A 14514-nucleotide genomic window follows, 5' to 3' on the forward strand; every position below is an offset into this window, starting at 1 on the left:
GTGCAGATATGCACACACACACACACACACACGTTTGTACCAGCCAGAGGTTGACTGTCATTGTCCTCCGTCATTGACTACCTCTTTTTCTCCCCCAAATTCATTCTTTGAGAATTTTATACATGTATACAATGTGTTTTGATCATACTAAGTCCTCCGTACCCCCATCAAACTCCTTCCAGACCACCCTCTCCACCACATCCCCCTGCCAATTTCACGTCCTCTATTCAGGTCTCACTGAGCCCAAACAGCGCTGACTTTATGTGCATGGGGCCATTTACGGGAGCATTAGCATCCTAACATCCATCAGAATCTTTCATTGCCCCAGAGCCAGCAAGCCTCAAAGATCCCTGCACGACAGGACACCCACCCTTGTCACATGGAGTCGTTCCTTAAATCATTTGTCCCGTCCAGTCAGTCACCAAGTTTAGCTTCCTCTCAGTGCCTGGCATCCTTCCTTCTCTTTCTCATGGCATGCATCCCACCGCACTGGAGTATCTGATGCCCAGGACACCTTCCATGGCTTCCCCAGAAGCCTCGACATTCCATCCTTTTCTGATCTAACCCATCCTTCTGGACCCATCCTCCTGAAATGTTCCCTTTCACCTTGCTCACGTGACCTTAGACAGTTTCCAGTTTGTTCTGGCCTTTGCTTTCCAGGTTCTGCAAAATCATCCCGCTCTCCTTTCTGGTTAGATCAGTGTCCTCCCTGTCACACCAAAAATATTACAATGCCCTCTGCCCTCTGCCCTCTGCCCTCTGCCCTCTTCTCCAGTAGACAAGGACTTGAGACTCCCTGGTCCAGTGGGTCTCATGGAGCCTAGTCTAGCCTCCACCTTGCTATTGTAGCTGAGGATGACTTTAAACTTCTGACCCTCCTGCCTCCACCTTTCAAGTCCTGATTATAGGCGTGTGTCACCACGTTTGGTTTTATGTACAGCTGGGGACCAAACTCAGGCGTCCCCAGCCCTCCTCCTTGGACACCCCTTATTACACAACGCTGCAGCATTCTGATTACACGTCTGCTTTTCTGTACTAGATTATGAGTTGCCCTCTCAGAATGGTTTAAGTGTGGTTTTCAAACGAGGTCACTAACTTCCAATAGCTCGCTGCTTTGAAGTCTTGCTTTGAACAACGTTAGTGACTCGATGTGTGTTTGTTGAATAACAAATGAGTTCACTTCTAACTAGCTCTGGTTTAGTCTTCAAAGCTCAACAAGAATGCCCCATAGCTCCATAGCCTTCCCCTACCTTCCTGCCTCTAAGCCTGACAGCATTCGGTCTATCGCTATAGAAATTAAGAAGAAGCCAAGCACAGGGGCACACGTCTTTAATCCCAGCACTTGGGAGGCAGAGGCAGGCAGATCTCTGTGAGTTTGAGGCCAGCCTGGTCTATGTCTTGAAAAAAGCAAAGAGAGAGAGAAAGAGAGAGAGAGAGAGGCAGAGAGAGAGAGAGAGAGAGAGAGAGAGAGAGAGAGAGAGAGAGAGAACGAGAAATAAGAAATTAGGGCAACCTCTTTCTCATCTTCCTGGAAGGCATTGGTAATGCATTTATATTATTTGTATGTATTGACAGTTTGACAGTGGTGCTCAGCAAAATAAGAGCTAAACAAAGACTGCTTTCTGAGCAGACTTGTATAAACCCTGTGCTTAGAAAATGGCGACAGCTGATAGCCGACCAGGAAAATTATACTTTTCTTTATACAACTCTAGTCAGGAAATTCAGTACCAGTTCATTCTGAAATGAATGTAATGGATTCCTATGAACGTCCTGGCCTCAGACCAACTGTTTGATATAGACACAAGCTCTATCAGCAGAGAAATTCTTCCTAGGTAAAATGAGTATTGCTGTGTAGAAGCCACATGCATGACTTTCATTGTGTGTGTATGTGTGTGCACATGTGAATGTGTGCACGTGTGTTTGCACATGTTTCGTGTGTGACCCTGTATGTGTGTACGCAGTTTGTCTATGTGTGAGTTAACACTCACGCATGGGGTCAGGGTGAGGCTGAAGTCACATCAGAGGTCTTCTTTGATTACTCTCTACAATATGTACAGAGGTGAGGTCTCTTCTGACTCTGGAGCTCACCCATTCTGTCCAGACTAGCTAAGCAGTATAGCTGGGAATCTTGCATTTCTGTGGGTTGTGGAGATCCGAACTCTGGTCCTCATGTTTGCGATTTAATCCATTGAGCCATTCCCCTGGCTTGAAAATGTATAGATGTGTACATTTTTGCCTGGCTGATTAACCAGTTTTGGTTGACTATTGGATTACTTCTATTTGGGGGAAGGTGTATTTTATTTTATTTGTTTTGAAGGTGTATTTTATAACTGTGGGGTTTGTTGCTGTTGTCTTGCTTTGTTTTGTTTTTGGTGGTGTACTGAACTGGTTCTTGTAGCTGAGGCTGTCACCATTGAGAAATGTCAAGAATAGGGCTGGAGAGATGGCTCAGCGGTTAAGAGCACTGACTGCTCTCCCAAAAGTTCTGAGTCCAATTCCTAGCAACCACATGGTGGCTCACAATCATCTGTAATGGGACCCGATGCCAAGTTCTAGTGTGTCTGAAGACAGTGACAATGTAATCACATATATAAAATAAACAAATCTTAAAAAAAAAGAAATGAAAAGAAAATGTAAAGGCAAAGAATGATCAACTTTTACTCAAAACAAAACAAAACAAAAGAACAAGCAAACAACAACAACAAAAACCAGTCTGTCTAGAAACTAGTGAGTTGGATGGACCTCTCTAAGATGTGTGTGCTGTAAGCTGAGGGTTAGCCAGCTTACTCAGACTGATCTGAGGCCATGGAGAGACATGTGTCACACTGCTGGAATGACAGCTCACAAGCTTTCCTGACCATTGTCCCGGCCGGTGTCATCAGCTATATTTAAAGGTAGGACACCACTGCTACTGCTCTTTCCTGTGTCTTTGGCCAACCGCATAACTCACGGTTTAAACGTAAGGAGAATCTCTTGCTGTCCTGGTTTTGTGTGTTTGTTTTGAGCACTCAGACGGAGTCCCCTGCCCCACTCTCCTAAATGACGAGAACACTATCAGTTGTACGTGACCAGTGCAGACAAGCAATACTGGGAGCCAGCTTCGCTCTGCAGCTTCTCCTCCTGGGTCCCAACGCTCCTCACATCCCAAGGATGAGAACGCCCCTTAACATATAGTTCCTCCGCCATCCTTACTGAGTCATTGATTTACTTACTAATATGGGCCAAAAGCAGAACTTGACACTCAAGACTCAGAACCCTCAAAGCCCTGCTATGAAGGTCAGCTGGGTAACCTGACCTGTTTATATCATTGTGAAAATAATATCAGGTATGCTTTATCTTGAAAGGAAAACTTTTTTGAGGGGGGGGCGATATGGGGGGTGATGTTTCAAGACAGGCTTTCTCTTTGTGTAGCCCCGGCTGTCCTGAAACTAGCTTTGCAGATCAAGCTGGCCTCACACTCACAGGTCTCCGTCTGCCTCTGCCTCCTGAATGCAGAGATTAAAAGCGTGTGCTACCACAGCCTGGCTCTTGAAACTAAATATATGAATGTGCCTTTGGACCAGAATATCTTCAATTAGAATGCAAACATAAAATACAATTATTCATATTACTATGATAGTTTCATAGTAGGAATATTATGTAAAAAGATGAAATACTGTTGACTACAGAGAATAAAGCTCACACAGTAATGATGTCAGATTCTAGCAGTAATCAGGTGATTAATGAAGCATAGTAACTCTTACAGGACTCTGAATGCCAGTAATTCTCCATAAACTCAATGTATTTTATATACGCTATCCACATGTTACCATATGGTAAGAAGAGAGGTAGCAGATACCACCTTCAGTTGGTTCCAGATTCTGTGGGACCACAAACATAGAAAGAAATGATTCAAAATATAGAATAAAATTAGGGCCTAAAGTTAGGAACAGCGTATGTAAGTCAGGAAACCTGAAGTTCACGTGCCTTAGAGGAGTGTCTCTGGGGCTGGAGAGAGTGTCTCTAGGTGCAGTGGGTAAAGCACTTAACTCAAAAGCATGAGAAGCTTGGTTCAGAGCACCCTAGAACCCAGGTAAAAGCAAGGACACATACACACACACATACACACACACACATACACACACATACACACACACCACACATACACACACACCACACACATACACACACACCACACACCATACACACACACACACACACACATACACACACACATACACACACACATACACACACACATACACACACACACATGATAAACATCCCCTCTACTCATTAGACATATTAGGGAAAGACTTTTATATATGTAGAATGATTTTTTTTTTTGTTGTTGTTTTTCCAGACAGAGTTTCTCTGCGTAGCCCTGGCTGTCCTGGAACTCACTCTGTAGACCAGGCTGGCCTCGAACTCAGAAATCCGCCTGCCTCTGCCTCCCAAGTGCTGGGATTAAAGGTGTGCGCCACCACCACCGGCTAGAATGAATTTTTTAAAATTGGCCTTACCTACAACGCTATTCCATCTTGAAAGCTATTGCCTGTTATCTTCTTACTTCCCCCGCCCCCCATTTGTTTTTAATTATTTGAGACAAGGTCTCATGTGGTCCAATCTGGCTTCCACTAACATCCACACACATAAGCACATACATAATTTTTTAAAAAAAATCTTAAAAAATATGTGGCTTTTAGAAGAAGAAAAAAATGGAGACAGGGTCTTACGTAGCCCAGACTGCTTTGCACACTATAAGTAGCGAAAGATGACCGTAAACTACTGATCCTCTTGCCTCTCCCCTCCAGAGTATTAGAGTACAACTGTGTGCTGAGGGAATCTAGACATTTGTTGCAGTGCTGGGCTGAGGGGGGGGGTGAACTCAGGCCTTCATGCACGCTGGGCAAGCAAACGCTCTACCCGTAGTACCAAGACACAGCCTCAGCCCTAGAACAAATTGTGTTACTTATGTAGCTGGTGCTACGTTCCTGCCTTTCCTCCTGGCTCCTTTTCTCAAAGGAAGTATGGAATTTTCTGGAGCAATGATCATGGCAGACAGAGCATTGCTGAACACCGCTCACTGGCCATCTTTACCTTACTTGGGGCGGTGGAATTCCTACCACTATGCAATCCAACTGGACTCGGCTTCCTTCCGGGACTTCTCGGCTCCGTAACTTTTGTGTGAAGCGGGGAGGCTGTCCCAGAGGCTCTTCGTAGTACAAGGAGGAAGGTGAAGAGCCCGGGGTGCTGTCTCCAGCCGCAGCCTCACCCGCAGCCAGCTCGGCTTCCCGCCTCTTGGCTTCCCGCTGCTCAATGGCGTGGTTCAGCTCGTTATCCCTGCTGTCTGCAGGGATGGGGATGGGCACGGATGCTCTCTCGCGCCTTTCCGTCAGATCTGAGAAAGTGGGGCTGTTTTCTTGCAGAACTTTGTTTTGGGATTCCATTTTGCTCTTGTGGTTTTTGCAGGCCCGAGGTCTGATCCGCTTGGAGCTGTGAGCCTTGAAAAGGGAGGAGAGCTCTTCGATGAAATCGGCAGCCTTGTTTAGGAAGACTTTCTTGGACTGGCTTTCAGAACTGTACTGTGGCCTCTTGGTCTCCGGGGGGCTGTCTTTAGAGCTGGCAGGACTTCCGGAGCTGTCCTGGAGGAAGGCGGGTTCGAAGCTTGGCTTGGACGTATGCTTCGTCTGGTCCGAAGACAGACGCTTCCTGGCTTGAGTTTCATCCACTCTCTCCAAGGGGTCGTGGTTGATGGCCAGCCTTGCCAGATTGACACTTTCATCTAACTCCTCTTGGCTCAGGAAGGCAGAAAGATCCGGAAGGTCCTCCGGGCCTCCTCCTTCTGCAGCCCCAGGACCGCTGAAATGGAAAGGGTTGGAGGAGGGCTCTGCTCGACTCCGCTCATTGTCTCCGCGATGTCTGGTTTCAGCCAGATAGCTTTCTCTCAGAAGCTGAGAGATGGAAGTGGATGCCTCTATGCTGTCGTCTTGCATGCTGTAACACAGTGATGAGAATAGCAGAAAAACAAAATCGGATTATTGCCACGGAATAACAACCCTGCATTTACTTCAGCACAAAGATGTAACTTATATATTTTTTTAAAAAGTTCACATCACCTAATGTTGACATTTTCACAAAAAGCAAGAGACTTAATGACGACTTCTAACTCTAAAGGAAACAAAATAAAGCTTCCCTGAAATTAAAAATAAAATTTTGCCGAATTCAGTGGCCCATGACTTTAATCCCAGCCCTTGGGAGGCAGAGGCCTATGAATCTCTGTGAGTTCTGGGCCAGCCTGGTCTATGTAGTGAGTTCCAGGATAACCAGGGTTTTATAGAGAGACCTTGTCTCAAAAATCCAAAACAAATAATTCAACAAACAACATCTGGGGATTACTATTTTAGTAAAACAAACAAACAAACAAACAAACAAAAACCAACTTTACATTAAATTCAGTTGGGCAAATTATGAGATAATCATGGTGATTTTATACAGTATCAGGGCAGGGAATGGAACTCAGTGGCAAAAAGAGCAGTTGCCTGAAATGTGAAATATGTCTAGCCTAAGCCTAATTTTTGAAACATCTATGTATGTATTTATTTATTTAGTGCGTGTGTGTGTGTGTGTGTGTGTGTGTCTTTCATGGGCCATAGAGGTTCTTTCTTCCACCATGTGGGTCTAAGGATCATACCTGGGCTTGGCTGCAAGCCCCTGGACCCACTGAACCATCTCACTGGCCTGATTTTGGTAAAGGTTGTAATGGTCCTTTTTGTTATGAGGAGCTTCCATACGAGAATGTCGGTTTTGCTAACTCCATAATAATAGAATTCTAGAAAAAAAAAAAAGGAAATTGGCAACATAGTCTCATTTAGCGACTGAAGATGTAGCCTTGACAGAGCTTGTGAAAAATGAGTGGTATTTATGTCGTTTGACAGGAAAGACACTGTTTAAATTCAGTGTTGTTGCTGGACACAGTCTGCTCTCAAAAGCTGGGGTCATCTGCCCTCCATGTTGAGTCTAAATTGTTGGCTTTTTTTTTTTAATTTAAAATTTAAGGGTTAGTGAGATGGCTCAGCAGTTAAGAGCACTGACTGCTCTTCTAGAGGTCATGAGTTCAAATCCCAGCAACCACATGGTGGCTCACAACCATCCGTAATGAGATCTGATGCCCTCATATGAGTGAGTGGGGGCTCAGAGCAAGTGGGGGCCTGGATTGAGTAGGGCTGGAACAAGAGGGAGACAGGAAGGGGGAAAGGAAAAAAAATATTTAAAATTTAAACCATAGTTATTTATATGTCTGTGTGTGGTATATGTGCAGGAGTACCAGTGCTCAACGAGGCCAGAGGTGTGCCGAGAGTAAAACCGGATCCTCTGCAAGAACAGTGTGTGCTCTTAATGGCTGAGCCATCTCTTCTGCCCCCAAGCCTAGGTTTTGAAAAGTATCTCAAATTAACTTTGGTTAAAAGAAGAGATGAGAGGTTACAGGATGCAGCACTTAGAAGGAGGTGTCAGTCTTAGGTTTTAAATAGTAAATATATGAATATATCACTTTTTTGAAAATATTTTTACAACCTTAAGTAAACAGTAGAATGTGTTTGGTGCTGGTGATATCGTCCATATACTCCTTCAGCAGCTTACTGGAGTGATAGCTGACCTTTGACCCCTGGGGCAGTTAATTCTCTTCTATCCCAGACAGACACTCAGAGGTGGCCATAATCTTCCCATTGGTTAATAGCACCCCACCCTTAACCCCACCCACCCTCGGGGATCAAAACGGAATGAAAACTATGTGCCATTCTTTGCTATTAGGTATCGGCCTTGTCAATAAAATGGGGAAGAAAATTATACCTTAAATCTCTGCTCTCTCTAAGATTCATGACAAAGTCTGTTTCAGTCAATCTGTCTCTTCTGCCTGACACGGAAGCCCCTCACTTATATCACACTGAAGACTTTGTAGGAACTTCTCTGACTCTCAGACTTCCATGGTGCTAATCTCACCACTGGCAAAGTAGGTGGTCACCTTGAGAGGGCAGTTAGAGATGGCTGAATGGGTCTCTCACAGGGAGTGTTTATCTCTACGTGCTTGCCAGAGCCTGAGACAGTTCTGACGAGTTGATTCGGCGGAGTCGACTGTGCCTTCAAAAGGGATGAATTTAAAATTCAAAGGTGTTGGGTGATGATGCTGTCACCTTAATCTAGAAAGATGGCCATTTATGGTATGGAGGATTGTATAAAAACTGGAACTACAGTCAGTAAGAATCAATCAAGGAAATTATTAACTACAATGGTTTTAAGTTTTGTAGAACGGTAATACACAAAATAACACATGAAAGCAAAACCAATATATCCCAGTTGAGAATTTTCATGTGTGCATGAACTCCGTGGGGGAACAGATGTATGTTTCAAAATGCTATTTGAAAACATATTTAATATACCGATTGCCATAGGTAATGCATAGAGGAATTATTATAATTACCCTTTTGTTTGCTTGGTCTCTAGATACACTGAAATCCGAGGGTGAAAGGTGGCCCTGCCTTATAAACCAGGAAGCTTCTCTGTTTGAGGGGTGCTCGTGTTTTACTGTGTTGTCATGTGATGTCATCTTTGTCTCTGTGTGTGTGTTGGCTCAGATTCAACCCAGCACAGACGTGAGCACTGACCATAAAATTTTAGAGAGAGCTGACTTAAAATTATGGCGTCATCTCTCAGCAGGTGAGTGACTGAGACGGTTATGCAACTTTCCTGCGCTTCGAGATTTTCTTATCTTTGATAACGTGTAACCCCTTTCTCGGGGGAGTTAAGATTAACAACCTCAAGGAGGCAAAGCTCTTCAAACATGACCTGTGGCTATAGGTATGCAACTGATATTATCATTTTTTTTTATTTTTATTTATTTATTTTTTTTTTGGATTTTCGAGACAGGGTTTCTCTGTGTAGCCCTGGCTGTCCTGGAACTCACTCTGTAGACCAGGCTGGCCTCGAACTCAGAAATCCGCCTGCCTCTGCCTCCCAAGTGCTAGAATTAAAGGCATGCACCACCACTGCCTGGCTATTTTATTTTATTTTTTTAAAGAAACACATGACACTGATGTTAACGTTGAAGAAATTTCAGAACGTTTATATTTATGTTGGAAGTAGAAAAAAAAAAAGAAGTCACTGCTTTCTGTGTCCAGTTTTTTGTTTTGGGTTTTTTGTTTTGGCCAATTGTTGTATGTGATTTTTTTTTATGTTTATGATCATTAAAAACTACTATGGCACTAAAACTTCCAAGCATTCAAACTATAAGGTTTCTGTAGTAGTTTAAAGTTTTATGTCCCAAGAAGTGTGTGCTTGGAATTCAAGACCTGCTTCTGATGCTTCCTGGCTGTATACTAAGCTGAGAAGTCTAACTTCTGTAAGCCTCCCTCTGGTAAATAGAGAAAGAGACAGTAGCCATCTCTAGGCTGAAGTGATGATGAAACCCCATTAGTAAACATTCAAGAGAGGGTAGGTACTGCTGTCATGTGACAGCTATGCGCACTCGAGGCCCCATTGTATGATAGAGAAGTGGTAGTCACGTGACAGTTACTGAGTGCTGCCCCATTGTACAAGAGATGGTAGTCACGTGACAGCTATGGCCACTCGCAGGCCCATTGTATGAGGCGAGATGGTAGTTGCCTGACAGCTATGGCCACTCGCAGGCCCATTGTATAAGGCGAAATGGTAGTTGCGTGAACAGGCTCCTGAGTGGCCTGTCCTCGCTGTAAAACACTGACTATATTCTCTTCCCTTGGCCTGCTCACCGTTCCCTCCTCTCCTTACCCTCTTACTGGACTAGATTCTGCATAGCCTGCAGTTCCTCGTAGCCAATACATCGCTGCTCTGAGGTCTCCTCTCTCTCTCTAATATGCCTCAAACACAATATACTGAATTTGTCTGTTTACTTTCTTAAAAAAATTTGTTTTGATCTCTCTTACAATGTTTTGTATTACCATATCCTCTCCACAGTCAGAGAGCAGAAGGTAGTCAACAAATACCTGCTGTTTTTTTTAATTCACCAGAACTTCCTATTAGCTCTATTACTTAATTTTTTTTAATTGCAGGGTTCAGTAGAAAAGATCAAATAGCAAAAGGAAACTCATAGTCAAAAGAAAAACTCTGTGGTACTGCTAAAATTAATGAATGAATAAATAAATGGTTCCGTACATGTCGGGCAAGTGTTCTATCCTGGGCTACAATTCTACCATCTCATCTAATAAATTTAATTGAGCATCTTCTATAAGTCAGGTGCTGTTCTAGGTATCAAGTGGCCAATAAAAGACATAGCTTCTTTATGGAGCCGACTTCCTAATGGGAATGATATCAATGGTAAGAATAAAATATATGGCATGGTGGTCTAATGTAAAGCAGGGAGGGCGTAAATCTCAAGGGAGGTGTGTTACTTTAGGGAAGGCCAGATCTGTTACAGAGACTTCAGCAACCTGCCCAGATGGGGAGAATAATCTTTACAAAGGAAGAAATGTCAGGTCAGAAAGGATGAATGTTTGGTGTGTTGAGTCAAACCCTGTGGACCCAGTGAGTGAAAAGAATGGAAGATATGAGGTAAGAAATGTACACGGCCATAGACTGAGCATGGTGGCTTATGCCTTTCATCCCGGTGCAGCATATAGGTACAGTGTCATAGGTTCCAGGGCAGCCTGGGCTACATAGTGAGTTTTGGGATGACCTGAACTATGGAGTAAGACACTGTCCCAAAATAACAACAACAACAACAGAAAAAGAAGGAAAGGAAGAAAGGAGAAATGGAAGAAGGCCAGATCCTCTTAGATCTGCAGACCATGGGAAGGACTTCAAGTTTTCCTACATTCTGAATGGAGAGGATTCTCGTGGGAGGTGGCTGTGATGTGTTGGCGTGGGCCGGTGAGTGACGGCAGCAGGAGGTGGTGAGGAATGGCTGGACCTGAGATTGTCTGCGAACACAGAGGCTGGTGATTTGGTCATAGGAAGAGAATGAGAGATGAGAGAAAGACCAGAGTATTTACGGCCTGAGCAACCGGGTGGCTGGCGGGATCAGACTTGGGGAGTGGAAGTTGTGAACTCTCTTAGACATCTGGGGCATTCTGTGACATTTGACTCTGTTCTTGTTTTTTTTTTTTTCCCCCTTGTAAACTGAAATGGAGGTTTAATGCCACTTTCAAAACAAGATGAACAGTTCCTCTGGAGGAGACTTACGGTGTTTGTGAACTGGACCAAGCTGGAAATGAGGCGATCTCATCAGTCATCCTGAGAGACTTGTCCTAAGACATCCTAAGACAGAGCGGCCACACAAGAAACTTACTGACTTGGCTACATTTCTTTGTGTCTTCTTTTCCCTATGACTTTTCCTGAGGAAACTTTGTCCTGAGAACTTGTTTGCTTCGTTTAAAACAAAACTTGTTAAAACCTTCTCTCTGTCTCTCTGTGTCTCTCTGTCTCTCTTTGTCTCTCTCTCTGTCTTTCTTTCTCTCTGTGTCTCTCGCTCCACAAGGCCTCACTGTGCAGTTCTAGCTGTACTGGAATTCACTAAGTTAGACCAGGATGGATTCAAATTCAGAGACCCATCTGCCTCTGCCTCCCTAGTGCAGGATTTGTTCCTTCTCTGGTTCTTGGGGTTGAACCCAGGGCCTCAGGTATGTGGGGCAGGTGCTATTGTTAAGGTGCACCCCCAGCCCATTGGGCATATTTCTTGCCTCATTATAACTCAACACAGTCCTTCCTCAGGTTCTAAGAAAGCTAACGTACTATAAATTCATCTTCTGCTTATAAAGTGACTGTTTAAATTGGGACTCTGGGAATTCATTCATTTCAGTGGCAGAGCACTTGCTGCCTGTTCAGGAGGTCCTGGGTTGGGGCTCCAACAAACAAACAAATAAACTCTGGTAGTGCCCAGAAAATTGGCAAAGCCCAGCATTGACTATCTCAAATTTAAACATAAGTGCTAGAAAATTCTTGCTCTGATGTATCAATAATTGTTAGTCATTTCATTATTATTTTTGGTGCTAGGGACTGAATTTAGAACCTTGCACATGCTAAACATGTCAAGTATAATTATATATTTAATTGAAAAAAAAAAAAAAACAACCACAAAGGTTGGAGGTGAGGAGAGGGTAGCTCAAGGGTCCAGAATCTCAGACAGAAGAACATTCTGGAGATGCTCTGTGTAGCATGGCAACCATAGCTAATGGAGCAATGTATGCCAAAATGTAAGTATGTCAGGTATGTTAATTACCTTGACTTAATCACTGTACAATGAATTCATATATCAAAACACTCTTATTTCCATCAACAAGCACGTTTGTCCATTAGCCTTGTAAAGCCATAAAACAGGAAACATCGTATATAACTACTGCACATTTAGCACAGTGTGAGACATGTATTCATAAAACAAAACACACCCATAAAATGCAAACCTGGTTTCCAGGTTGACACAAAACACAGCCTCATACTTAATAGTTCTTTATGACGAACGCTGGCATAGGAAAATTAGTCATCTTTAAGCAACTTACCTTCAAATGCAGACACACAAAACAAGCCCGCTCATCCCCTGGTTTGTCTGTGAGAGCGTCTTAAAAATAGAACGCTGTGCACATGTAAGATAATCGTTATTTCCTACTGATATGTAATTACTAGGCCTAGTTTTTCATTAGGGTAATAATAAGACCATGGTCTCTTTGGGGCTTTGTTTACATTTTGGTGACAAGGCTCTCTTGTAGCCCATGCTGCTGTCAGACACAACTTGTAGTTGAGAATAACTTTGAAGTTCTGATCCTCCTGCCTCTACCTCCTAAGTGCTTTCTTTTTAAAAAATTACATTCACTTATAGTGTGTGTGTTTGTGTGTGTGTGTGTGTGTGTGTGTGTGTGTGAGAGAGAGAGAGAGAGAGAGAGAGAGAGAGCATGTGTGCATACATAAGTGTACCAATCCACTGAGCCATCTTACTGGCCCCTCTCCCCCTAGAACCCCCCATACAGAATTTTCCTATGTAGCTCGGATTAGCCTTTCAATCCTCCTACCTCAGCTTTCTGGGTGCTTGAGAATTACAAGCAGAATTTGCCAGAATTACCTAGGATAATAAGCGAGTTCTTTAGGGAAAACCCTTGCTTGGCCAATAGGCAAATCTCAGCACAGAGGGACCAGTTGCGGAGAGCTGTGTGCATGGGACACCTTTTAAACATTTGGCTGCAAGTGAGATGTACTTCCTGCACCTTTGCAGTGCCTCCTCATATTGCATCCATCATTCCCACTACTGCATTGCTTGTAGTCTATTTGTAATGCAAATGGCATTGGGCATTTATATTCGCCTAGACAGACCTGGAGAGGAGATACAGGGAAGTACCAAAGGTCCAGAACTAACAGGACCCACTCTCTTAAAGAGCTTCCAGCCTGAAGGAAGGAAAACGATAGATAAAGATAAATCCAGACAACTGACTTGGAGAAAGTATACACTGAGGCTGAGCCCAGAGGCACACGTATAATTCCAGTACTTAGAAAGCTGAGGTAGGGGCAGGGGTTGTGAGTTCGAGACCAGCCTGAGTTACACCGCAAGATCCTGGGTTTTATTTTTATTTTTTATTTTTAATTTACTTATTTATTTATTTTGGTTTTTTGAGACAGGGTTTCTCTGTGTAGCCTTGGCTGTCCTGGAACTCACTCTGTAGACCAGGCTGGCCTCGAACTCAGAAATCCACCTGTCTCTGCCTCCCAAGTGCTGGGATTAAAGGTGTGCACCATCACTTCCTGGCAATACTAGGTTTTAAAAAGTTGTTTTTGTTTGTTTGTTTAAATATTAAAATAGAGGGTGTTGGGATAGAGGGGCGAAGCTGAGATCATGCACAGGAGCATTGGTAGAGGTCTCTTAATGGACCCCTCTCTGAAGGTCAGAGACTGGCACGGTGAAAGGACTTTGAAAAACAGGGCAGAGGCAAGTGGAAGGAAGGGAGGTTGGTTGTACAATGTAGCAAGTGTGTGTACACAGAGGGGCAACGGCATGAGAGAGATGCTGTAAGAGATTAGTGTAAGTGGTCCTGATGCTGAGCCCCATTACCACTGAATCTGAAATACAGCAAGCAGCTGTATTTCAAACGAAATTCCCAGGGCCCATTGAAAGGCCAGTGGAAGGAGTCTAGGATTAGAGGGGCCTTGGCAGGTAGGAGTAGCTGCGTGGTATACCATGGAGCACATACAGGGCCCTGAGTTTGTGCTCCAGCATATAGGAGAGAGAGAGAGAGAGAAAGAGAGACAGAGAGAGAGAGACAGAGAGAGAGAGACAGAGAGAGAGAGAGACAGAGAGAGAGAGACAGAGACAGAGAGACAGACAGAGAGAAACAGGCAGAGACAGAGACAGAGAGGCAAAGAGACAGGAGAGGAGAAGAGAGGAGAGACAAAGAGACAGACAGGCAGAAAAAAAACAACAGAGACAGACAGAGAGACAGACAGAGAAAAACAGACAGAGACAGACAGAGAGACAGAGAGAGAGGAGAGGAGAGGAGGGGAGGGGAGGGGAGGGGAGGGGAG

The 14514-nt window shown here is 44.0% G+C and overlaps 1 protein-coding gene across 1 annotated transcript in view; it reads right to left on the reverse strand.

Annotated features, from left to right (window-relative positions):
• Mypn (myopalladin) overlaps window positions 1-14514 on the reverse strand; it is a 92263-nt gene that overhangs the window by 74274 nt on the left and 3475 nt on the right. Inside the window, exon 2 of the mRNA XM_028776850.1 lies at window positions 5080-5976. Within this exon, the coding sequence (XP_028632683.1) occupies window positions 5080-5975 (896 nt within the window). The 5' untranslated portion in view covers window position 5976. The remainder of the gene's footprint in view (window positions 1-5079; window positions 5977-14514) is intronic.

This window comes from Grammomys surdaster, unplaced genomic scaffold, assembly GCF_004785775.1.
Source record: "Grammomys surdaster isolate TR1022 unplaced genomic scaffold, NIH_TR_1.0 273, whole genome shotgun sequence".
Classification (NCBI taxonomy): Eukaryota; Metazoa; Chordata; class Mammalia; order Rodentia; family Muridae; genus Grammomys; species Grammomys surdaster.